At 55.6% G+C, this 25,825-nt stretch overlaps 2 protein-coding genes across 3 annotated transcripts; one reads left to right on the top strand and one right to left on the bottom strand.

The window, feature by feature from the left end:
* Positions 1–4: 4 nt before the first annotated feature.
* Obsl1 (obscurin like cytoskeletal adaptor 1) lies at positions 5–19,319 on the top strand (the record flags this gene model as incomplete). Its single annotated transcript, XM_015481009.1, is given in 23 exon segments — positions 5–175; positions 177–272; positions 274–952; positions 2,429–2,698; positions 2,788–3,039; positions 3,184–3,486; positions 3,672–3,968; positions 5,407–5,679; positions 7,219–7,491; positions 8,066–8,338; positions 11,133–11,405; positions 12,057–12,332; positions 12,406–12,693; positions 12,879–13,154; positions 13,691–13,960; positions 14,065–14,337; positions 15,341–15,607; positions 16,403–16,515; positions 17,039–17,195; positions 17,362–17,523; positions 17,810–17,914; positions 18,198–18,467; positions 19,190–19,319. Coding segments are annotated over 23 exon segments (5,625 nt in total), but the record flags the coding sequence as incomplete, so codon positions are not given.
* A 130-nt stretch (positions 19,320–19,449) lies between these two features.
* Positions 19,450–25,719, bottom strand: Tmem198 (transmembrane protein 198). 2 transcript variants are annotated; one of them, XM_015481444.2, is made up of 5 exons: positions 25,251–25,657; positions 24,747–24,949; positions 22,047–22,622; positions 20,661–20,863; positions 19,450–20,327 (listed from the first exon to the last, which is right to left on the bottom strand). In XM_015481444.2, exons 2-5 carry the CDS (start codon positions 24,910–24,912, stop codon positions 20,190–20,192), a joined length of 1,083 nt encoding a protein of 360 aa, XP_015336930.1. In that variant the 5' UTR covers positions 24,913–24,949; positions 25,251–25,657; the 3' UTR covers positions 19,450–20,189. The 2 variants fall into 2 exon arrangements, with proteins under 2 accessions (XP_015336930.1, XP_048664558.1); XM_048808601.1 differs by lacking the exon at positions 24,747–24,949 and having other exon boundaries at positions 25,251–25,719.
* Between the last annotated feature and the right edge of the window lie 106 nt (positions 25,720–25,825).

The following is a 25,825-nucleotide window of genomic DNA, read 5'->3' as shown; positions in this document are numbered from 1 at the left end:
TGCGGGTGGTAGTGGCGCGGAGGCCGAGCTCAAGTGCGTGGTCCTGGGGGAGCCGCCTCCCACTGTCGTGTGGGAGAAAGGCGGGCAGCAGCTGGCGGCCTCGGAGCGCCTGAGCTTCCCGGCGGACGGCGCGGAGCACGGCCTGCTGCTGAGCGGCGCACTGCCCACCGACGCCCGGGGTCTACGTGTGCCGCGCTCGTAACGCGGCCGGAGAGGCCTACGCGGCAGCCGCGGTCACCGTGCTGGAGCCGCCGGCCCCCGAACCTGAGGCCCCAACCCGCCGAGCACCCGCTGCCGCCTCCGGGAACCGGGGAGGGCGCCCCGGTGTTCCTGACGGGACCCCGGTCCCAGTGGGTGCTGCGGGGGGAGGAGGTGGTGCTGACGTGCCAGGTGGGGGGCCTCCCCGAACCCACGCTGTACTGGGAGAAGGATGGGATGGCCCTGGACGAGGTGTGGGACAGCAGTCACTTCGTGCTGGAGCCCGGCCGCGCCGCGGGTGGCCCGGGCACGAGCCTGGCACTGCGCATCCTGGCGGCCCGTCTGCCAGACTCGGGCGTCTACGTGTGCCACGCCCGCAACGCGCACGGCCACGCGCAGGCCGGCGCGCTGCTCCAGGTACACCAGCCCCCCGAGAGCCCGCCGGAGGACCCCGAGGAGGCCCCCGCTCCGGTGGTGGAGCCTCTCAAGTGCGCGCCCAAGACCTTCTGGGTGAACGAGGGCAAGCACGCCAAGTTCCGCTGCTACGTGATGGGCAAGCCTGAGCCCGAGATCGAATGGCACTGGGAGGGCCGCCCCCTGCTTCCTGACCGCCGCCGCCTCATGTACCGCGATCGCGATGGCGGCTTTGTGCTCAAGGTGCTCTACTGCCAGGCCAAGGACCGCGGGCTCTATGTCTGCGCGGCGCGGAACTCTGCTGGCCAAACGCTCAGCGCTGTGCAGCTGCACGTCAAAGGTAGCGCCCTCTGAGCGTTCTGGGGCTGGGGAGGGGCCTCCATCGCCCTCTGAGGTCCTCCTTACTCGTGCTCCCCTTGGTGCCGAAGTCTGGGCGACAGGTGGAAACTTTAAATACCAGTTTCCTGACTGACTGCCTCTCACCCCTCAGAGATTTGATTTAGTAGGTTTCCAAGACATTCAGGAATTTCTTAGCCCATTCCAAGGCACTAAGAAATGGTTGATGTACAAACCGCGAGAACCCTAGATCTCTTCTCCAGTGGTTTCCAACCTTTGCTATCTTAGCCCTTCCTCAACTGGATTCCCATTTGTAACTCCAATATGTAAGACAGATATAAGGAGCATTTTTATCTGTCTAAACGAATAAGGCTAGGTCTAAACTTACAAGGTTAATCAGTGAGAACAAGGGACTGCAGTATTGAGTGCACACATTTGGAGTGGAGGCTGGACGCATAGTGGGTCTAGTCTCTGAACCTGTGGGGAAGGCCCTGATGCTGACATCAAGTAGAGAAACTATTCATTCACAGGAGAGGAAAAATATCCCATAATTTTTGGCTATTCTTTCATTAAACTGCTTTTTTAAGTTTGAAAAAAGAGGAAGGTGAAGGAGAGAAAATTTGTTTTTCAAACTTGAATCACCAATAATATCTAATAAATGCTTACCTTATTCACAAACAGAAAATTCATACAAAACAAAAACACGCCCCATGCTCACACTGGAAGTTAAAGTTCTCTGTAATAGGATTTCATCACAACATGAGGGGTTATACCTTCACTGGTTATTACTCAACTTTCTGCTGGGGAAAAAAAATGTTGACAAATTCTTCTGAGCCCTGCCTGGCACTCACTCAAGCGTGTGGCACCTGGGCTTGTAGCAGTGGCCTCACTGGTACAGCTTTATGTGCACAAACTTGCCAGGCCAGTGCTGAATTGGAATTTCATCAAGAAAGAAAAGCCCAGAGGGAAGGCAAGAGGAACTTCCCAGAGTGCCATAAAAAACCAGCTTCTCCAGCAACCCAAGTTAACCCGCTGGTATTTTCCAGCATCATATGTCTTTTTATCTTTTCTCTTTCCTAACTTTTCTTTCTTTTTACTATATTTTTGAAAATGGTTAGAATACCTTAATAATGAAATTCGACTCGGACCCTGGCAGAATTTGTGAGGTGCCTCTGAGAAGCCTAAGGGACCAGTTTGAAAATCACTGACCTGAGATCTAACTTCTCCCCTTGCTTTTCTCATTTTACAAGTAAGGGAACTGAGTCACAGGACTTGCTCAAGGTGATGTGGCTAGCAAGTGTCAGGGTCAGATGAGAAGGCCATCGTTTGACTTCCCTTCTTATAATTCATGATTTTATGATTCCATGTGCCTGCTGTCTCTGGGGAAAGAGCAAAGAACGAGATCTCACGTATGTTCAGGAGCCCTCTTCCTGGGCTGGCCTCTCTCCAGAGCCTTCTCTTGTCTCTCCCCTCTCCGCAGAGCCCCGCCTCCGCTTCACGAGGCCCCTGCAGGATGTGGAGGGCCGGGAGCATGGGATTGCGGTGCTGGAGTGTAAAGTGCCCAACTCCCGCATTCCCACAGCCTGGTTCCGAGAGGACCAGCGGCTGCTGCCCTGCCGCAAGTATGAACAGATTGAAGAGGGCACCGTCAGGCGCCTTATCATCCACAGGCTGAAGGCAGATGATGATGGTGTCTACCTGTGCGAGATGAGAGGCCGGGTGCGCACAGTGGCCAATGTCACAGTTAAAGGTCAGCTGGCCAGTGGGAAGAGGCTGAGGCTGAGGCTATGGCCAGCAGGTGCCTAGCCCTGGGCTGATGGCTTGCCGTGCACATCTCAGGGCCCATACTGAAGAGGCTGCCCCGGAAGCTTGATGTGCTGGAGGGAGAGAACGCCGTGCTGCTGGTGGAGACGCGAGAGGCCGGGGTCGAGGGGCGCTGGAGCCGTGATGGGGAGGAGCTGCCAGCTACCTGCCAGAGCAGTTCTGGTCACATGCACGCCCTGGTCCTTCCAGGGGTTACCCGAGAAGAAGCTGGAGAGGTCACCTTCAGCCTAGGCAACTCCCGCACCACCACTCTGCTCAGAGTCAAATGTGAGGACATGAAGGCCTCTGCCCAGGAAGGCCAGGGTGGGAGGGTGACCAGACACCAGAGCCGGGGTCAGCAAAGTATATTCAAAGACGGAGGGCTGTGGGAGGCTTGAGCAAGATTGAGTGCAAACCCTGCCCTTGTCTCAGGTGTCAAGCATAATCCTCCAGGACCTCCGGTGCTGGCTGAGATGTTCAAGGGCCACAAGAACACGGTCCTACTGACCTGGAAGCCTCCTGAGCCACCTCCTGAGACCCCCTTTATCTACCGCCTGGAGCGGCAGGAGGTGGGCTCTGAAGACTGGATCCAGTGCTTCAGCATTGAGAAAGCTGGAGCTGTGGAGGTGCCAGGCGACTGCGTGCCCTCGGAGGGTGACTACCGTTTCCGCGTCTGCACAGTTAGCGAACATGGCCGCAGTCCCCACGTCGTGTTCCATGGTTCTGCTCACCTTGGTGAGTCATCCTGCCAGACCCTGCCTGTTAGTGGCTATACCCCAAGTCATGTCCTCCCATCACCCCTTCTCCCTCTCCCAGCCCTCAGTTCCTGTCCTCAGGGACTGCCAGCCCAGCCCTCTGCTTTCTGCTTTCTTCACTCTGTCCCCTTCTGGTTCTGATGGCTACACTCTGTCCTACCTCAGTGCCCACAGCTCGCCTGGTGGCAGGTCTGGAGGATGTGCAGGTATATGATGGGGAAGATGCTGTCTTCTCCCTCGATCTGTCCACCATCATCCAGGGGACCTGGTTCCTTAATGGGGAAGAACTCAAGGTTAACAAGCCAGAGGGCCAGGTGGAGCCTGGGGCCCTGAGGTACCGAATGGAACAGAAGGGTCTGCAGCACAGACTCATCCTGCAAGCCGTCAAGCACGAGGACAGTGGGGCCCTGGTTGGCTTCAGCTGCCCTGGTGTACAGGACTCAGCTGCCCTCACCATCCAAGGTTGGTGCTGGCGGGGCCCCCAAGAGGGCAGACAGGGTCAAGACCAAAAGTCCTGTTGGCCAAACACAGCAAATACTGTTCCACTTTCTCACAGGCTAAGAAGCTCATACGGAGAGGTCAGAGGCCAGTAGGCCAATTTCAACCTGTGTGCAACATACGGGGCACTCATTCTCTCTATAGCATCACATCCCAATTCTCGGGAGTGTTTTATGCTTTACAGAAATCTGTCACTTTTGTCATATCATTTGGGAAGCATGGACCTTGACCTTTAGTTCCTGACAGCTTCCTGCTCCATCATAGCAGTTTCCCTATGTGCCAGGGCCAGTCCTAATCCCTTGAGATTAATTAACACTATCCTCTTAACAGCCCTATGAGATAGTCTCTTTTGTCATCCCCATTTTATAAGTGAGACAGCTGAAGCACAGAGAGGTTAAATAACTTGTTCAGCATCACAGAGCTACTGAATGGTGGTGTTGGATTATGAACCCAGGTAGTCTGGCTCTAGAATCCCCCTATGCCACCTGTTGGGACAGGGAAGGAGAGAGGATGAGGCATCCCTGAGGAGGACAGTTAGAGTAGGGTGACTGAGAATTCAAGGAACACTCTAGTGTTTGCCCTCTCACCATTACTGGAGTTTGTTAGACCAATCAAGAAATGAGCAGTGCCCAAGTGTGGGCCTCAAGAGGGCCAGCTACCAGCTAGCAAGCCGAGGGCAGGGGAGAAGTGAACAGCAGCCAGGATCCAGCACCTCAGAATCACCTGGAGGGCTGGTTGATAATGCAGACTCCCTGACCCCTGCAAACTCAAGACTTCTAGAGTCTGCCTTTGGGGCAGGCTCTCTAGGAATCCTCAAATCACTGCTCTAAAGAGTGAGTATATCAGCCTTTGGTAGCTGGTTTTCTGTTGCCCTAATAGAACCTGATGCTGGCTACTTTAGAAAGAAAAGAGCTTTGTTTCACTGACCAGTTTGAAGGCAGAAAGATTGGGCAGCGTCATCTCCTTAGTCTCTGGGGAGAGCCCTCTTGACTGAGTCACCAAATGGCAGCGAGGTGGAAAGAGATGGCAGTGTGTGGAGGATGACAAGTGAATAGATGGTCTTGCTTTGTAACAAGCCACTCGCAAGACCTAACTGGGGTCCTGTGAGAATGACATTGATCTCTTCCAAGGATGATGCTCCCAGCGACCTAATTTCCTCTCGATAGGCTCTATCTCTGTAAAGTCCCAGTGCCACCAAGCTGCCATGAACCTTTGGGTCTCCCATTCAAATCATATCCATTTAAATCATAACCACACAAAAACTCAAACTTATATTTTTAAACCCCAATAAATACACAAATGGCAGCTCTCCTCCCGGATGTTCATGCGTGCAGTGAGAGGGATGCTGATCTGAGGCACAGCTTGCTGAGGAAACTGGGTGTGGCTGTTTGTCCCCATGCAGAGAGCCCAGTGCACATCCTGAGCCCCCAAGACAAGGTGTCACTGACCTTCACGACCTCGGAGCGGGTGGTGCTGACCTGTGAGCTCTCGAGAGTAGACTTCCCAGCAACCTGGTACAAAGATGGGCAGAAAGTGGAGGAGAGCGAGTCGCTGGTGGTGAAGATGGATGGGCGCAGACACCGTCTAATCCTGCCTGAGGCTGAAGTCCGAGACAGCGGCGAGTTTGAATGCAGAACAGAAGGGGTCTCAGCCTTCTTCAGTGTCACTGTCCAAGGTCAGAAACGTACTGGCCTGGGCTCCTCCAGCTGAGGCCAATTCTGGGGCAGGGCAAGCCTTTCCCCCTGGTCTGTCCACTTGGGGTTCCCTTAGAAGCTGGGCTTAGTGGCCAGGGTGCATATTTTAGATCAGCTGCACTTGCTTCTTTACCCTCTCATCACCTTCTAGCACACTTGACCCCCGCATACCCTTTGCTGGATGAGGGGAAAGAACCAAATGCAATTAAGAGGAAAAAGATGGGAGGTAACATTTACTGAGCATCTCACTCTGAGCCTAGTGCCATGGTAGGACTTCAAATATTTACTGTTTGGTTCAATTTTTCACATCTAGATGAGGGGTAATACAATTCCAGTTCACATAAAGGGGCTGAGGCTCAAAGAGGTGATGTGGTTTACCCCATATGTAACCAGCAAACACCATACACCACACCCAGGACTAGCCTCTGCTTACTACTCCAGGTGGTCAGATCATACAGAAGTGTTGAGTGCCTGGTCCAGTGGTTCTCACCAGACAATCCATGGTCCAACTGCTTCAGGAGCACCCTGGAGGCTTATTATAAATGCACATGTCCAGGCCTCCTGGGCTCTCCAGAGCAAGAACATCCAGGGCTGGGCCTGGGGTCCTCAGGGAGGGCAGTATGGGAGCACTCGTCCTGCTCATCCTCCCCGCCAAGGGGAAATCCTGTTCTCAACACCATTGCCAGGAGATCCTGTGGCCCCTGCCTGAGTGCCCCCCATGACAGGGAACTTGCTACTGTTAGCCTTTTGTCACTATAACAAATAATTATAATTATTAACTTAATTAACTTACAAAGAGAAAAGGTTTATTTTGGTTCACGTTGGTGGAGGTTGCAGTCCAAGATCAGGGACCCATTACTTTGAACCTCAGCTAGAAGTGCTAGTGTCAGTGGCCAACTGCTCACCTCATGGCCAGAAAGCAAAGGAAAGGAAGAGGCTGGGGTTCCACAGGCCCCTTGAAGGGCATGCCCCCAATGACCTCCTGCTTGGCACCTCCTCCTATAGGTCCACAGCATCTCCAAAAGTGCCACCCTGGGACCAAGTCTTTTGCACATGGAACTTTGAAGACACAACCATATCAAACATAGTACTACCCATAGGAGCAGCTAGTTCCCACCAGTTAAGCCACTCTCCTCCTCTTGCCCCTCCTGGGGACTTTCTTGTGAAGGAAGTAGCAAGCTCAGCCAGTGTGGCTTGTGACAATGACCTCCCTCCTGCCTAGACAAATGTGGATACCACTGTGTGAACTCTATGCTTTTTTCCCTCCATGTCCCCACCCAGCTACCTCTGATCCTCTGGGGACCAAAGGACCTCTCAAGGGCCACATGATCTTTGTCATGGCCTCGCCTGCCATGCTATCAAGAACCCATATCATTGTCCCTGAAACTCCTATGCAGTAGCTTTAAGCACTTCTCAATGTCTTTGCATGCAGAGACAGTACCTCCTGCCATGAGACCAGTTTGGACTCCTGTCTCCTATGTGTGGGTATGTGTGTGATCCATCTCTTTTCCCCACCCCAGATCCCCCAGTGCATATCGTGGACCCCCAAGAGCATGTGTTTGTACATGCCATAACCTCTGAGTGTGTCATGCTGACCTGTGAGGTGGACCGAGAGGACGCCCCTGTACGCTGGTACAAGGATGGGCAGGAGGTGGAGGAGAGTGACTTCGTGGTACTGGAGAATGAGGGGCCCCATCATCGCCTGGTGCTGCCCGCCGCCCAGCCCCCTGACGGGGGCGAGTTTCAGTGTGTTGCTGGAGAGGAGCGTGCCTACTTCACTGTCACCATCACAGGTGGGCGACCAGCAGCAGCAGCAGCTGTTATACTCCTGCATCTTGCTGATCAGACCCCCTCCCGTTCTCCACCAGGGCCTAGCCATAGTCTGGAAGTGTGTTGTCACGATCACATTGGTCCTGGCTACCTGTCACCAGGAAAGCCCTGCCTTCTCCATTGTCCTGGAGACCCCACCAAGGGGAATCTTTGGGGACAGTAACTGTACTGCAGGGCCAGGGGTCTCAGGAACAAGAAGGTCAAAAGATCTCAGAGCCCTGCGGGTGACCCAGCTCTACCTGGAGGCCCGACCCTCCTCTCCCCCATTCCACCCTTCATACAGCCCTGTCCCAACCCAGGAATACAGAGTTTGTACACCAAAGCCTGGAATGCTTTGGTGACTGCACTTTTGTCCCCCTGATCATGACAGCTATCTTTGGGGGACCATGTGTCTCTAGCTGCTTACAGCTAAAAGTCCTTCTTGTTCAACACATGGTCTACTTTCCAGAACATAAGGAAGAGGCTTGGATCAGGGAGGGCAGCAGGCACAGCAGCCCCAGCCCCTCATGCACATTGGTGGCTGTCCCTGTTCCCCAGATGTCTCCTCATGGATCGTGTACCCCAGCGGCAAAGTGTATGTAGCAGCTGTGCGCCTGGAGCGCGTGGTGCTAACCTGTGAGCTGTGTCGGCCCTGGGCCGAGGTGCGCTGGACCAAGGATGGTGAGGAGGTGGTAGAGAGCCCAGCACTGCTTCTGCAGAAGGAGGACACTGTCCGCCGCCTGGTGCTACCTGCTGTCCAGCTTGAGGACTCCGGCGAGTACTTGTGTGAAATTGATGACGAATCGGCCTCCTTCACTGTCACAGTCACAGGTGTGGGTCCACCCCAACTCCCCAGAGTGACCAGAGAACAGTCCTGACCCGTGGGGGAGATGGCTGAATGTCCTGTTGCTTGCGTGCACATGGGAGGAAGAAGGCCTGGGCGCGGGTGCATGCACCAGGGTCCCTGCAGGGAAGAGCCCAGGATGCCCCATTCCAGTGAACAGGCCCTTCCCCAGTGCAAGGCCAGGTCTAGTTGTGTTCCACCAGCTCATTGATTAAGCACTGTCTCTGGGCCAGGTGCTAGGAGTAATTGGTGAGTGATACAGATACAGTCCCTGTCCTTGGGGAGCTGCCAGTCTAGCTGGGGAGGCAGCTGTTAACCAGGGGTCGCAAACGGGCAGTCCCTGGGACCCTGGGCAGCCCACAGATGTGTTTTGTTTGGCCTGCAGAGTCTTACCAAAGTCAGGACAGTTCAAATAACAATCCGGAGTTATGCGTCCTCTTGAAAAGGCCGAAGACCCGGCGGCTCTGGTCCCGCTTCCCCCCTTGGCGACGATCTGCTGGTGCTGAATAGCCCCATAGTACGGGGGCCCCCCATTCCTCTGCCCACTCTCCCTGCCATTCCTTTTTGCCTCTCCCCAGACTGCTTCAGCCCCTGACCTAAGGTTCCTGGCCCTTGTGGGCATTTGCGTTTGCGACCCCTGTGTTAAACCAATAAACACGCAAATAAACATACAGTGACACCTTGTGATAAGTGCGGTGAGGGAAGAGGGCTTGAGAGCAGAGAGGAGAGGCAGGGAGGGCCTTGGAGGAAGTCGCCACTCCACACACAAGGGCCAGTCCTGGGCTGGGCTCCCAACATTTAGCACCTCTTAGAAAACTCAGTCTGCCCTCCCAGCATGCACAGCCTGGCAGGAAAGCCAGACATGTCAGAGAGCGGGTAGCCCAGGGTCGCCATAGGAATCCCAAGGCTACAAGCTGCTCGCCTGGTAAGGGCAGCAGGCGAGGTCTTTAGAACTGATAGGAGAGTTGAATGGGGATGGGGGTGGGCAGAGAACAATCTAGACAGGAAAAGCACAGGATAACTGTGGAAGTGATACTGGTTCCATGCAGGAGACTTTGGGCTGCAGCTCACAGCGCCAATTCCAGTGTGCATGTGTGGAGGGTGGCGATGTTTAGGAAGCTGTAGGTGACAGAAGAACCCTGATGGCTGCCCTGGAGAGACCATCCCACTGCTGGTACTGTCCTGTTCCCCTATCCCTGGCCATGTCCTAGGAGCCATGCCTAGCCCAGCTGAGCTGCTTAGGGCGCCCCACTCCCTGCACCCCAGTCAGCTGAGCATGGCACACCAAGCCCAGAGTGCCAGTGAGGCCTTGTGCACACATTCTAGCCTATGTCCATTCACTTTCACTCTCTCCTTTCCCCGGCCCTGGCCAAATATAATGGCCACAGCCACCCTAATTTCAGCCTGCACTTGGGCTTCCCACAAAAAACCCGGCTATTCACACAAACACCACCTCAGCTCTAGGCCAGAGTGAATCGCACACCAAGCTCAAGTCCCAGAGCTGTTCAGGTCTCATTACTGCACCCCGCCCTTACAACTACTGCCCCCATCACGTCCTGCACCCCACAGGCAGCCATCCTCTGCTATCTACTGGCCTCCATGGGCCCCGGACAACCAGCCTGCATCCTCCAGTCTCTGTAAGCAAGCCCACGTAGGAAGGTGGGTTGCCTGAGCTCGAGCCAGCAGTCCCTACGGAGGCCGAGGGCTGGTCCGCGCTTTGGGTACGACTGCCCATGCGCACACCACGCGTAAAATAAATCCAGGCCCGGAAGCTAGCAGTTCCCCACCCCTGCCACAAGGGGGCGAAAGGCACTAAAATCTTATGCCGACTTGAAGATCCTGAGGGAACAAGGGCGCTAAGGGGTGTGGATAGGCTTCGGCTCATTGCACTGGTCACTTCCAATAGTGAAATGGCTTCCTTTCAGTGGAGGAGTCACCAGCACTTGGAGATGAGCTCTCAGGATTAGCACGTAGCAACCCTGAGAACTCTTAGGTGTTGGCAACTCTCATGCACAAATGCAAAAAGTGTTACTTAGTTCCTTCAAGCCCAGGTGTGGAATCCCCATAGCTGCCTGCAGAGTGTGTGCCTCCCTTGAACACACTGTAGTGTGTGCCTTTGAGTACCGGTAGCCAGCTATGAGTTTAAGAAAATTGCTTTATCATTCTGCACCTTTGTTCCCTCATCTGGGAAATGGAAACCTCATGCTGTGAAGTTTAAAGTGTAATGTGCTAAGGACTGTTCCTGGAATCTTAGGAGGTAGTATAAAAGTGTTTGCTATTTCAGATCCACCACCTCTTATTCAAAATTCTAAAAAAATTAAAAAAAACTCTTAAAAACTAAAGGCTTTCTGTAAGTTTGGTATGCAAACTCATTTCAGTGAATCCTGAATTTAATTGCTGTGAATCCATTTTTACTCTTTAATTATCCATTAGAGTAAGTGTATTTGTATACTTGCATCTATAAGATATGAATATATCTTTTCATATATCCTACTGAAGGTGAATACATGTTACATTGCAGAAATGTTGATGTGGTTGGTTATGGGGAGAGGCGCCCAGCGGAGGCTGAGGATATGTGGTATATGAGAAATGCACCATTTCTAAAATCCAAATCCTTATGAATTCTAGAACTTCTCTGGTGCCAGAGATTACAAGAGCAGATCCTGGACCTATTGTTGTTATTATTCTACTCATTATTCTTATTATCATATGGGCAAGAGGGCTTCATGCTGCCAGATACCTCCAGGGAGGCCGACAGCCTGTGGTTGCCCCCCTTTGCAGAACCCCCCGTGAGGATCATATACCCTCGGGATGAGGTGACCTTGATCGCCGTGAGCTTGGAGTGTGTGGTGCTGATGTGTGAGCTGTCTCTAGAGGACGCCCCAGTGCGCTGGTACAAGGATGGCCTGGAGGTGGAGGAGAGCGAGGCCTTGGTTCTGGAGAGTGATGGCCGCTACCGCCGCCTGGTGCTGCCCGCTGCCCAGCCTGCGGACGGAGGCGAGTTTGTGTGCGATGTTGGAGATGACTCAGCCTTCTTCACTGTCACTGTCACAGGTGAGCAGATTCTGGGGCACCCAGGGCAGTAGGAACTAAGGGATAGACACACTCAATTATCCTGAATTCTTGTATCTTAGGGACTCCCCAGCCTCCTCATTCTCAGAGCCCTGCTCTCCAAAGTCAAGTTGAGACAGGGACCGCAGGTGTGGTGGAAGGAATCCCAGCAGTTAGAACCACTCATTCAGTCAGTCAGTCAATAAATATTTACTGAATGAATACTATGTGCTTGGCACTGTTCTAGGTGCTGAACCAATGAGACAAAACCTCCTATCTTACATTCTAGTGAGGGCACACAGACAGGTGGTGCTAAATGCACCAGAGGAAAAGTAGGGGAAGGAGAGGGAAGTGAGGGGGGAAGAAGGAGGGGGTATGTTGAGGTTGGTTCTGGGTGTGGATCCATCTACATCTTCTGTCTGTGGGACACTGGACAAGTCACTTTCCTCTATGGAGACCTCAGATCCTCATCTATACAGTGCAGTGGTCCAGAGTAGCTAAGGAATGAGCTGCAGGTGCTCAGGCACAGTGTCTGGCACACAGTAAGTGCCCCCTGGGTTGTGCTGCAAGTGGAGAGGGCTTATTTTCTGGTGGGCAAGGCAGGGAGAGGCCCACTGGCTGAGCCCCATGCCCCTACCTCTGCTCATGCACCAGCCCCACCAGAGAGGATCGTGCACCCAGCAGCCCGTTCTCTGGATCTGCAGTTTGGAACTCCAGGGCGTGTGGAGCTACGCTGTGAGGTGGCCCCTGCGGGGTCCCAGGTGCGCTGGTACAAGGACGGCCTGGAGGTGGAAGCCTCAGATGCCCTGAAGCTGGGTGCTGAGGGGCCTGCCCGCACCCTCACCCTGCCCCATGCCCAGCCTGAGGATGCCGGGGAGTATGTGTGTGAGACCGGCGATGAGGCCGTCACCTTCAACGTCAGCCTCGCTGGTGGGTGCTCCCAGCCATCCTGGGGCAGGGAGGAGAGGCGGACAGGGGCTCATCCGCTCCTCTCTTTGTGCAGAGCCTCCTGTGCAGTTCCTTGCTCCGGAGGCAGCCCCCAGCCCACTCTGTGTGGCCCCTGGGGAGCCAGTGCTGCTGAGTTGCGAGCTGTCCCGGGCTAGCGCCCCTGTGTTCTGGAGCCACAACGGGAGGCCTGTGCAGGAGGGCCAGGGCCTAGAGCTCCAAGCCGAGGGTCCCCGCCGTGTCCTCTGCATCCGGGCTGCAGACCTAACCCATGCAGGTCTCTACACCTGCCAGACCGGGACTGCCCCAGAGGCCCCAAGCCTCAGCTTCACCGTCCAGGTGGCTGGTGAGTGGAACGTGGGCAAAAAACCTGAGTAGCAAGCACCCCAAAACGCATGGGCCTCCTGCTCTGCTAGCACCCCTCGTCTACCCTGTGCCCACCCGTCGCTCCTTTCCCATCATGCCTCCCTCTCCCCTTCTTACTGCCCTAGAGCCTCTCCTTCCTGGTGACCCCCAGCTCTGACCCCACAGAGCCCCCTGTGCAGGTGGTGACCCCTGAGGCGGCCCAGACGAGGGTTCGAAGCACCCCAGGCGGGGACCTGGAGCTAGTGGTGCACCTCTCCGGGCCGGGGGGCCCTGCACGTTGGTACAAGGACGGGGAGCGCCTGGCGAGCCAGGGGCGGGTACAGCTGGAGCAGGCCGGGGCCAGGCAGGTGCTGCGGGTGCGGGGGGCACGGAGCGGGGACGCTGGGGAATACCTGTGCGACGCACCCCAGGACAGCCGCATCTTCCTCGTCAGCGTGGAAGGTAACAGTGTACCCCTCACGCTCTTTGGCCCTGGCAACCCAAGGACCACTTCTTGTTATTTTGGACCCTTTTCATGTCCCACCCTATCTCGAGGCCTCTGGCGCCCACCAGTGTGTGCGTGACCTTTAACTTGGAGAGGACACAGGGCTCCCTGGTGGCCGAGAGCAGCAGCTCTGGAGTCAACCCACCTCTGCTCCCCCATTGTGTTGAGCCAAGTAGCTCAACCTCTCTGAGCCCCAGCTCTTCAACTAGGGGAAGTTCTTGTCCTCTAGGGTTGCTGTGACAGTTAATGCTATAAGTACGATCCATGGTAGATGATTTATTATTACTATAGAGTGGGGGCAGGCACCAGGCTGGGATTGAGAGGACCTGGCTAAAAGGAGTGAGTGACAGGGAGCTGACACCTGCCCTTTGGGCCAACCCTGACCAACACAATAGGTCCTCAGCAAAGATGTGCTAAATAGTGGGGAGGGGAGGCAGGGGTGAAAGGAGAGGAGGGGAAAACCCAGCCAGCTCACTGCCCCACCGCCCTCCAGAGCCACCTCCAGTGAAGCTTCTCTCTGAGCTGATGCCATTAACGGTCCACGAGGGCGACGACGCCACGTTCCAGTGCGAAGTCTCACCACCAGATGCAGAAGTCACCTGGCTACGCAATGGGGCCGTCGTCACTCCAGGGCCCCAGATGGAGATAGCCCGGAGCGGCTCAAGCCACTCCCTGACTGTGCGAGGCTGCAGGCTCGAGGACTCAGGGACAGTGACCGCCCGGGCAGGGAGCACCGTCACAAGTGCCCGGCTGCATGTCCGAGGTTTGTGTCTCCCTGCCCTGGCCCCAGCAGCCTGCTGCTCCTGCCTGGGGAGGGACCCAGCGAGGCCCCAGCTGCTCCATGGCTGCCCCTCTTCTGCCCCACAGAGACGGAGCTGCTGTTCCTGCGGCGGCTGCAGGACGTGCGCGCCGAGGAAGGCCAGGACGTGTGCCTGGAGGTGGAGACCGGCCGGGTGGGCGCCGCGGGGGCCGTTCGCTGGCTGCGAGGCGGGGAGCCCCTCCCGCTCGACTCCCGCCTGGCCCTGGCCCAGGACGGCCACGTCCACCGCCTCTTCATCCATGGCGTCGCGCTCGCCGATCAGGGCACCTACGGCTGCGAGAGCCACCACGATCGCACCCTGGCCAGGCTCAGTGTGAGGCGTGAGTGCCCCGTCCTCTCCTAACCATCACCCACCCCATGACGCTGCCTCTGCTGGCCGTCCTAGAGCCCCTGAGACCCCCACCAAAGTGCCCCTTGCCGCTGAGGAAAGTCGGCCCTGGCCATCCTAGTCCAGGGGTGCAAACTGAAGCAGCTTGCCCAAAGCAAAACTTCTTTTTTCTAATGTTTTCTATTTACCTCAGAAGCCCATATGGCTTTTGCATTCCATTTCATATACCCAAGGTGGCTTTGCTATACACATAAATATTATATTTCGAAAAGATTCTCTGTGTTTAACTTAGTCACATGCCCCAGGGACATACATGCCCATTTAAGAACCTGGGGTGGCTGACAAATAGCACTTTCCACTCCTTAACCCCAGCTGGAGCTCTATTAGCTGTGTGACTTCACTCAAGTTACTTAATTTCTCTGAGCCAAATCTCCTGAAAAGGGGGGCTGAACTCTACCTTTAGGGTCTTTAAGAACATTAACTGAGATAACATAAGAAATGCTCACCCAGAGCTTAGTGAATGGTTATTGTTGGTGATAACGTTCTCTTCTAATTCAATCATCACAATAAATTCATGTTTCAATGTTATTCATCTTGTACAATTGGAGAAACTGGGGCCCAGAGAAGTCAAGCAGTTTGCCTGAGACCACACAGTACACAAACCTGGCAGAGCTAGGTTCCAGTCCCAGTGGATCTGACTTCAAATCTCCTGCTCTTTCTAGTATCACAGCATTCCTCACCCAGACTCCTCAACCCTCTTAACCACACCTCACCAGATTCCGGTGTCCTCCTTTCCTAAACCCAGTATGCTACCCCCTCCCCAAGTCCAGCCAGTTGTGCTCCCTTCTTGCCCCCATCCCCATTCTTGAGTCTGTAGCCAGAGCCGCAGATTAGGTGCTGGAGACTGTGGTTAGAGCCAAGGGGTGAGTGAGCCTCTGTGGCTCCTGCCCAGAGCTGGAGCTGGCGTCCTCCCCATCCCCATCTCCCCACACCAGCGCGGCAGCTGAGAGTCCTGCAGCCTCTGGAAGATGTGACAGTCAGCGAGGGGGGCAGCGCCACCTTCCAGCTGCGGCTCTCCCAGGAGGGTGTGATTGGGGAGTGGGCCCGGGGTGGAGTCCGGCTGCAGCCGGGGCCCAAGTGCCACATTCACTCGGAGGGCCACACTCACCGTCTGGCACTCAGTGGCCTGGGCCTGGCAGACTCGGGCTGTGTCTCCTTCACGGCGGATTCCCTGCGCTGTGCTGCCAGACTCACTGTGAGAGGTGCGGCTGATCGCCTGCGTGTGACCCCTGATCCTACTTACTACTTGTGTGGCCTCCACTGACCCTGCCTGTCCCCGTGTGGCCCTCACTGACCTACCTTGTACAGTGTGACTCCTCTGCCCCTTCCATTCCCGTGTGGCCCCACTGCCCCAGCCAGTGAGCTGAGCTCCCCACCTTGAGCATGGCCGTGCCAGTGTGGTCCCTGTTGTCTGCCTGCCTGAAAATAGCCCCACTGATCACACCTGTCTCCTGAGGCCCTTCTGCCTGTGGCCACTCAATTCCTCTCATCTGCTGACTGTACCTAAGGGTGATTCCACTAGCAATCTTGCTGGAATGCCCCCATTTTTTGCTTCCAGCCCAATGTGTTCCCCACTGACCACACTTAGATTACTCTAGGGTCCTCCACTGCCCAGTGTCTGCTGCTGTCCAACCCAGCCAAGCATGGACTCCCCCACTAACCATGCCTGTCTATTGGTGAATTCATGGACATCTCTGTTCCAGTCTCCTCCAATCCCCTCTATCTTCCAGCCATGTCCCCTACTGACCACCTTAAATTGTGTCTTCCAGCTAGTGACTCTCACTCATTGACCCTATCACTCTGCTGTGCCCCCAATGACCAGCATCCCCCTTAAACCACCTGCACTGCATGTCCCCCACTCACTCAGTGGCCTTCACTCATCACCTTGTACTGGACACTGACCCCTTATGCCCACATGTGTCCTCTTTGTCCCTGGAATCTGGGTCATCTTGCCCTTACCCATGTTCCCTGTGCACTGTCCTCCCTTTCCCACTCAGAGGTCCCAGTGACCATTGTGCAGGGGCCACAGGACCTAGAGGTGACTGAGGGAGACACAGCTACATTCGAGTGCGAGCTTTCCCAGGCCTTGGCTGATGTTACCTGGGAGAAGGTCAGAGCCCAGCCCAAGCACAAACCTTGTCTGCATAACCACAATAACGATAACAGAAAGAACTAATACCGACTGAGTGTGCCTGGCACTGCACTAAGATTGATATTACATTGAGGCCTTTAGTCTTCAAAACCTTTACTTTTTAAAACCTCGGGGGTAGACCTTTTTTCCAGTGTTTGTTGCCTAGGGAGAAACTGAGCTAAGGAGATGAATTTACTTGCCCAAAGGCAGACAAAAGGGCTAGAGCCATAATGGAATCCAGATTTACCTAATTCTAGAATCCCCGCACATTCCCCATGTGATCTGGTTTCCTGAACCTGTGGTGCCCCTTCTGGGCCTAATGTCTCTAAAGGGTTACACCTTTCAAAGAGGCTCTTGGCGATGCCCGACCCTAGCTTGGGAACTCGAGGCACAAGTAAACTCGCCTCCAGACTACTTGGCAACGACAGAGGGCGCCGCCCTCCAGAGCCTCGGCTTCCAGTCCCCAGGTGAGCTCGGCCCGACTCTGCACCTCCGCCCCTAGGACGGGCGCGCGCTCACCCCCAGCCCCCGGCTCCGGCTCCAGGCCCTCGGGACGCGCCGCCTTCTCCAGCTGCGGCGCTGCAGTTCCTCGGACGCCGGGACCTACAGCTGTGTGGTGGGGACGGCCCAGGCCGGGCCGGTTCGTCTGACCGTGCGCGGTGTGTACAGGGCGGAGCGGTGGCTGGGCGCTCGGCGGGCACTGGGACCGCTGACGGTTCTTTCCCCAGGGCCGACCCCGGGGGACCTCAGAGGGGGCGTGGCGTGGGTGTGGCCGGGGACCTCCCCCTCCACTCAACCCCTCCTCCCGCCCCCGCTCTGCCCCAGAGCGCACAGTGTCGGTGCTTTCCGAGCTCCAGTCCGTGCGCGCCCGCGAAGGCGACGGCGCCACGTTCGAGTGTACGGTGTCAGAGACCGAGACCACCGGGCGCTGGGAGCTCGGAGGCCGCCCGCTAAAACCCGAAGGCCGCGTCCGCATCCGACAGGAAGGTCTGTCCGCCTTTCTACCCTCTCTGACCTGCTGCCCCGCCCCAGGTTAGACAGACCCGGCCCACCACGATAAGCTCCGCCTCTAGCTCGAATAGGCCCCGCCCCGCCCGACAAACCGGCTCTCCAGGACTTTTCTCCGCCCCCAGCTCTGAGTCCGGTTCGCTCCGCTTCCCAAGGAACACCTTCCTAGTCCTAACCCACCCCGGGCCTTCTCTATCCCCACCCTCGCCCCTGAACCCTCCCCAGAGGCGGATCCGGCCTTGCTAGCTCCCCCCATCACCCCCAGGGAAGAAACACATTCTGGTGCTGAGCGAGCTGCGAGTCGAGGACGCGGGTGAAGTCCGCTTCCAGGCGGGACCCGCCCAGTCCTTGGCTCTACTGGAGGTGGAGGGTAAGCTACTGAGGCGGGGCGACAGGGAAGGGGGCATCACCTCCGCTCTGGGACTGAGGGACTGGCGGCTGGTCCCAGTAACACTGCCTCCCCTCTCTCTTCGAGGGCGCTCTTGGGGCGGATCACAGAGGGCAACGCGTTTCCTGGGGTAGAAGAGACTGTGGACTGGGGATGCAGAGGAATGGACTGTGGCACGAAGGGCTGATGCCTGGAGTGGAGGCCACGGGAGGGATGGGTGTTTCTATTAACTTAAGCTCCTGCCCGCCCCGCCACCCGCTCCCAGCATTGCCTCTCCAGATATGCCGCCGCCCCCCTCGCGAGAAGACTGTTCTTGCCGGCCGCCGGGCTGTGCTGGAGGTGACCGTGTCCCGCTCCAGGGGCCACGTGTGCTGGTTGCGGGAGGGGGTCGAGCTGTGCCCAGGAGACAAGTATGAGATGCGCAGCCACGGCCCCACCCACAGCCTGGTCATCCATGACGTGAGACCTGAGGACCAGGGCACTTACTGCTGCCAGGCCGGCCAGGACAGTGCCAACACATGCCTGCTGGTAGAGGGTGAGTAAAGCCCACTGGGCAGAGGTCAGAGGGGCAGGCCTTTGGACCAGGCCGGCAGGCCAGGCAAGAGGGGGCGCTTTGGAGCTGCTAGGCTGAGACACCCTATGAAAGGCTTTCCAGGACTTGGGAAAGGTTCTTAGCAGGGGTGTGTTGGATCTGGGGGTGGGGGAGGGGTGCGATAGATCACACCCAGGACTGAGGGGAGGAAGCCCTGATTCCTTAACAAGAGCGGCTTGGTTCAGAGCCGGTGTCCCCAGCTTCCTACCCCTCCTCTGTCAGGCTTCTCTTTACCCCCTCCTGCCTCTGGACCCTCTTTAGCTCTCCTGAACACCCCATTTTTTACCAGTTCCTCTCTTTTCCCACTTACCCACCAAAAGCTGTACTGACCTCACCCTTCCTGCTCTCTACTGGGCCCGCTTTTGCCTCTCTAAGCAAGTTCAACATCAACAGAGGGCTCCCAAGCTAGCTTCATTTCCTCCTCTGCTATGTAGGAGATGCCTTGCCAGTCTAACCCAAATTCCTGCATTCCTTGTACATGCCCTGCTCTGCTCCACCCTCAATGACCCCACCTCCCTGCCCCCATGAGAACCTTGACAGAGGCTGTGAAAGGGTGGGGCACAGGCTGAGGGTCCAGCTGTCCCTGGGTGGGTGCCCAGGCTCTGCCAGGGAGGAGGAAGGCGGCCTCTTCTTCCTCAGCCCCACGTGGTGTCGTTCCTCTGCAGGTGACTAGCAGGACCCAACCAGGCAAGGCAGGTGCCCTCGGACAGCTTGGAAAGCGTGTGCCCTTACACAGGGCTGGGTGGGGTGATGGGAACCAGAGGTGTCGGGAAACAATAAAAGTGCTGTAGCTCATTTTCTTGCCTCTCTGTGTGCCATAGGAGGACAGACCTTGCCTGCAGCCCCTGTAGGAAGGGGCACAGGGCCCAAGGCTTCAGTGCTTCCAGCTTGGCCCACAGAAGTGCCAGCCACTGAAGACCACCACTCCTGGCAGAGGCCATGCAGTTTGGCACATTTATAAAAGATTGTAAAACAGGGCGGGGTGGGGAGAGACAGAAGCATGAGGTGTCCAGGGTGGCATGACAGACACCAGACATGCACCGTGCATTTAAGCCCCTCTTCCTCCACCCCCCAACCCAGCCCAGAGCACCACCCCCACCCCCATCCCCTGACACTGCCCTCAGGCATGTGGCTTTGCAGAGGCCAGAGGACCAGGGTGAAGGGCGCTGTAGTCTGCCCTGTAGACAAGGACAGGAACCTTAGATGAGTGGTTGGGAGGCGGAGTGATGAGGGAGAAGGTGGCCTCCTTCGTGTAGACATGCAGGAGAGTGGTCCATGGGACCCCAGCAGTAGGAGAGGAAGTGGGGCCAGCCCTAGAGAAGCCCTACCAATCAGAAATCTAAGGCAAGGGTCCCAATGTCCCCTCCAAGCCTACCGCCTCACACACACATACATGGGTGACACACTCACAACCCTGAGCACACCCCAGTGGGGCTCACACCCCGAGTCCCCCAGGAATCCCTTGGGAGCTTGGGAGGGGACTTCCCCCTCAGGCCAGGCTTAGCCTAAGATAGATCTTCCTTCTAGTGGCCAGGCCAGTCCTCTCCAGGGAGGCGAGAGGGACAGCCGAAGGCCGTGGGGCCAGGCAGCCTGGGTGGTGGTCTGGCAAGCCTCCCCAAGCTGGCAGAGCTGGTGACTGCAGAGTCTAGACAGGTAGAGATACAGCTATACCCGCACTGGGGGTCCTGAGCAGGCTGTCAGTGGTCCGCGGGACCCATACTCATAGTCTGCATCCGTAGGTGAGGCCATGAAGGAGCTCAGGGAGCTCCCAGTCTGCCGGTCCCGGAAGCTCTGGATGTAGCTCTGTGGGGGAATATACACAGGGGTGAGAGTCCTGCTGGAGATGCTTGTCTTGAAATCACTTCTTTCTGTCCTTCCACAAGCCTTATACTCCCCTAGACTGCCCATACCCAGAGTGTCCAGCCCTGAAAACCCCACCACATACCACTTAAAATCCATATTTAGGACACCTTTCTCCTGTCACCAGAGCTGTATCCATTCCACCCTTGGTTCAGGGGTTCTATTGGACAAACACCAGGCCTTCAAGACAGTGACCAGCCCTGGGGAATCATGCTTAGACAGAGTCTACACATTCCCTTCTCCTCCATTCAAGCTGGAGGGGCTCAAGGTGCTCACCGGGGAAAGGACATCTCCATTGAAACGTTTGATGGGCACTGGCCTGCGACGATAAGCAGGGTCAGGGGGCCCAGGCCTTGGAGGAGCCCGGGGACCTCTGGGGGGAGCCCGAGGGGGTCTCTTCTTCCTCCGCTTCTCCTTGCGCTCTTCCTGCTGCCGAATTCGCATCAGCTGCACACGCCTTCGCTGCCGGCTGATGACCACTGTGGAGGTATGGGCAGAGCAGGGTCTCAGAGCCCACATGCCTCTTCTCCAAGCCCTCCCCTTTCTTCCCACCTGAGGTTTCAGGCTTTCAGATTCTCCTTGTCTGTTTTTTCCTACCACTACCCTGACACTTCCTTTCCTTGTCGCCAGCTCCCAGATAGGACTTCCTGTAGTTACTTTCTTCCAATGGTCTTTATGTAAGATTCTTAGACTTCTAGGTACACTCTTCATGGCTGCTGTCTCTCTCCCAATCCTGAGCCACAGGTGACTCTCCCAGGCCAGACACCACCATCTTTCAACTAGACAGCCATGCTGCTTTCTCACTAAGGCCTGTCTCCTTCCAGGGCTTTCTAAACTTAGCAGCAGAACAAGCATCTTGAACACTAAGTGACATTATATTTTTCCTCACTTTAAACCCTCCAATAGGAACTCACTGCCCTTCTAATAAAATCCAGAGTTCTCCTCATAGCCCAGAAGACCCACATCATCAGCCCAACTCCAAAACCTCACCTACCACACTCCAGCCCTCTTGTTCAAATACACCCAGCTTGTTCCTTCTCAGGCCCCTGCCCTTGCTGTTCCCACTACTCTAGCTCCTGGCATGGCTTGCCCCTTATTCTTTAGGTTTCTCCTTACATGTCACCTCTTCTAAATAGCCTTTTCTGACCACCTTAACTATAATCACTTCCTCTGTATCTCCTTCATATCACTCTGTACAACCAGAATTATCTTGTTGGTCTGCTTGTTTATTATCTCTCACCTGCCCTGGATTACACAGGTAAGGGCAGGAAACTTTTCTTTTTTCTTTTCTTTCTTTCTTTCTTTCTTTTTTTTTTCTTTCTTTTCTTTTTTTTTTTTTGGTTGTTGTTGTTGTTTTGTGGTGCTGGGGATCAAACCCAGCGTCTTTGCAGTTGGGCAAGCACTCTTATCACTGAGCTATACCCCATCCCTCCTTTCTTTTTTACCTCTGCTATATTCTCCAGTACCTAGAATGGGGCTGACACAGAACCAATGTTCCATACATTGTTGTGGAATGAATAGTGGCTCATGGTCCCATCCTCCCAGACCCTGAGCTGGGAGCTCTGTAACCCTATTGAGGCCTTGTCCACAGTCCCTCAGCCCCCCCCCCCCAACCCTAGCAGTCCCCTCTTCCCAGGCCCACCCTGGCCTCTGCCCTCTCACCTTCAGTGTGGGAGTCCCCCTCCGCCGTCACCCGCCACTGCACCAGAACGCCCATCAGGCTGAGCAGGGGCCAGAGTGCCAGCAAGGCCCAGCTCCGCCAGCAGAGGGGAGGCACCGGTGCGGCCCGCAGTCTTTCCACCACGTAGCGCCCCAGCAGCAGTAGCTCAGCAAAGTAGTCAGCAGCGGTGGCGATGAGTGCAGCACCAGTCACCGCGGTGGCCAAGGTGGTGAGTGGGCGGGGCCAGCGCAGCGTGAGCAGGGCACAGAGCAGGCCTCCCCCTAGCAGTAGCCCCAGTGGGCCCCACACTGAGCCAGGCTGGTAGTAGGGTGCAGAGCCAAGCAGGGCGGCAGCGGCGAGCAGCAGACCGAGCAGCAGCCCCACCAGGAAGAGGCCCACACTGCGCACCAGCATGGCCACCAGCCCGCAGAGCAGCCCAATGCCCAGTGCGATGCCTGCACTCGCCCCAGCACTCAGTTGTGTCTCCAGCACCCGCTCTCGGTAGCACAGCAGGAAGATGACCACTGAGCCAAACAGCAGCCCAGTGAGGAAGAGTACTGCCTTGAAGCAGCGGTAACCTAGAGGGGAACAGAGGCCAGTGAGGGGCCAAAACGAGTCACTGAGCTAGAGGAGGAGTTCAGAGGGGTCAGGGACGTGGGTGCACAATAGAATCCGTGATAAGGACACTAAGATCAGAGAATTGGGAATTACTGGGGTCATGAGGGCATCAGTGATGGAGTCATAGATCATTGACGTCATGAGTGAATTAGTAATGGGACACTGTAGTATTTGGGATCATACGGCTTAGAGAAATAAGTCATTGGGGCCACAAGCGGATCAGCAATACAGTCACTGGGGTCTTTGGAGAGGAATTGTTCAGAGATGAGTAATATAGGAATCAGAACATGAGAGATGGGATCACACTGCTTCAGAAAGGTGAGATCTTTGAGGGGTCACAGGGCTTCAGAGACAAAGCATCATTGGAAGGTGACAAAGAGGACAGAGGTAGGTTATTTGGAGAGGAGTTCCAAAAGATAAGATCTTTGTAGGTCCATGGGGTGGGAGTGGGGGTCAGGGGGATTGACAGAACTGTAATCATTGGGACTATTAAAGGGTTTCTGAGAGATAGGAACACTGAGATCAGATAAATGGGATCACTGAGATCACAGTGTGGGGAGGGGTGATCCACTAATGGGGATACAGGGATCAGAGAGATAGGAATAACCAGGGATCAGATCTAAGAGTCATAGAGGGACTCAGAAGGATGCAAGGTAATGAGACAGCTGGGAAGATGGTCATTAGGGCTTATAATTGGTAGTAGGAAATCAAAGAGGAGTACAGGGTGAAATAACAATTGTGGGGTTTCAGAAGAAAAGGAGGTTATAGGGCCATTAAGCCCATTAGCAGTACCTGAAAGAGTGAGGGAGGTGTAGATCCTGAACAGGTGGGAAGATGGAAGTCATAGATGGGGGTCAAGGAGACCCATAGAGAACAATAATAAAGAACAGATTCAGTTCCAACAACGAGAGTAGGTATCAGAGTCCAGAAGGTTCTGGGGTCAGAGAGAGGAGTAGGGCTTAGACAAGGTCTCAGAGTCTAGGAAAAGAAGTAGGACATCAGGGCAACCCAGGAAAAGGAACATGAGGCCACACTGAGCACCTCGCAGAGGGAGTGGGTGTGGATAGTGGAAGAGGAGAGTTGATAACAGACTTTTTGGAGGCCCAGAACATGTTCTGAACTTTTGTGGGGAGTATTTCCTCCTGCAGTTATTCAGCCCAGGGTTTGGAGGGGAGAAGGGGAGGGGCCATCTGATTCCCACTCCATCTGTCTACCCATACTAGAGGCTGCAGAGAGAAGTCTTGCCACACCTCTGCCTAAACTACCAGCCTCCTTTGTGCCCACTGGTTCCAGTAACTTATAATCATCCTTCCTGAGGCTTTCCTGGGGTCCCTACCTGCTTTTCTTTTGAAATTCTGTAATTATTGCTGTAGAACCACCAGACACTTACTCTAGGCTGCCACTAGCCCATGTGACAACTTTGTGAAAATTAGAAAAAGGTGTCCTGTTCTCTAGGAAGGGAGCCTTGTGCCAATGCCTCAAGTTTGGCAAGTGGAGCATGAGCTGGATTTCAGCCCCTTTTGCCTACTCAACTGAGCTCCCTTTTGCAGTACCCAACCTATACAACTTTTCACAGCATTCCTGATTACTGGAGCCTGCCTTGTAGGCGATCTCCATGTGTGTGACTACCATCCAGCCCACTCTAATATGTATCACAAGTGTGACTATTCTAGGAGTCTCTCCCCCATCATGCAATATGCCCTGTTGTAAGGGACCATGTTTAATCACCTTGCTAAGTGTTTTCTGTGCCTCCCTAGTATATGACCCAAACTCCTCTCCACTACAATAGCTATTTATTAGGTGCCTACTAGTTCTTTTAACAAGTCTATGTGAGACAAATACCATTGTTCCCTTTGTTGCAGAGAAAACTGAGGCTCAGACAAGGCATTACAATTAGTACACAGCCAGGTTCAAAGTCAAGCATGCCTTATTCAAAAACCGGTGTTCCCTAGAATCTAGAGTCTAGATGATCTATAAACATGTGTGAAATGAAAGGAGGGATTCTAGAGAAGATTTGAGAAGCTACAGGAAAAGAACTGGGGGAAGCAGTGGGGAACCCAGGTGAGGAAAGAGAGAGATCTCACCAAAGAAGCAGTAGACGACTCCAAACAAACAGCACATGATGCAGACGAGGGCCGGCAGTGCCTGGTATCTGCGCTCCAGGGGCTGTTCACAAGGTGCACCCCAGAAGACATCATCTGGCTCAGGGGGCAGCAGCTGGAATCGTAGTGTCTCCACAGTGCCCGGCATAGTGCTGGGAATGGAAGGGGGTCCCTCCCAGATCAACCTGACAGATAGGAAGTTGAGGTCAAGGAAGAGTCCTGGGTACTCCTAGGATGAGGGTGGGAGTGGGAGAACTCAGCAAGGACAAGGTGGACAAAGGAATGGTGCCCATTTCATGCAGCTCGGGAAGCATCCTGGAGTGGGGAGCAAAGACAAAGGGAAACAAAAGTGCCTGACTAGAGGAGGCTGGGATGAAATTAAAAGTGGGACTGGGGGAGTGGGGATGAGGGCAGTTTGCAGTCGGTGAGGAGGCAGCCAGGAGACCCGTTTGTGGGAGGCTAAATCTGGGATTGTCCAAGATCTACCTGGGCTGGAGGCGACCTGGGCTTCTGAGCGAAAGAGGCTGTGCAGGGGCCGGAGGGGCCGGGGTTGCTTGGTGCCAGAGGATCCAATTGACTGGGGTCTAGGGAAAGTCCGGCGTGCGGGGAAGGGGGCTGCTGGGCCGGAGACACCGGTCTCTGCGCGGCGGCGTCGCCGCTCCACCTCCAACACCGGCTGGCACTCCAGTCCCGCCGCGTTCAGGGACTCAGGCCGGACCCCGGGACAGAGAAAAGAACAGGAGTAGGGGCTCGGGCTGCCCCAGAGCCGCGGCCCCATGCCCTGAGCCCGCCCGCGGCCTTTGGTGCTGATGGACAGCTCCGGCCCTCTACTCCTGACGTCACTCAGGGCGCACCATCCAAGCAGGGGCGGGCTGCTTCTGACGTCACCCGGGACGCACCAACCACGCCAGGGGGAGATAGGGGACTCCGCCCCCGGCGTCTCCCTCTCCGGCATTGAGGAGGGGGCACTTCCGGGGGTCCTTCCCCTTTAACCTCCCCCTTCTCCTCCCTCTCCGGTAGCTGGAGCCTGAGACCCCACCCCGGGGGCGGGGCCCTCGCAG

This window comes from Marmota marmota, unplaced genomic scaffold (genome assembly GCF_001458135.2).
Source record: "Marmota marmota marmota unplaced genomic scaffold, marMar, whole genome shotgun sequence".
Lineage (NCBI taxonomy): Eukaryota > Metazoa > Chordata > Mammalia > Rodentia > Sciuridae > Marmota > Marmota marmota.
The sequence above is the reverse complement of the archived record's forward strand: the minus strand, read 5'-3'. Positions and strand labels throughout refer to the sequence as shown.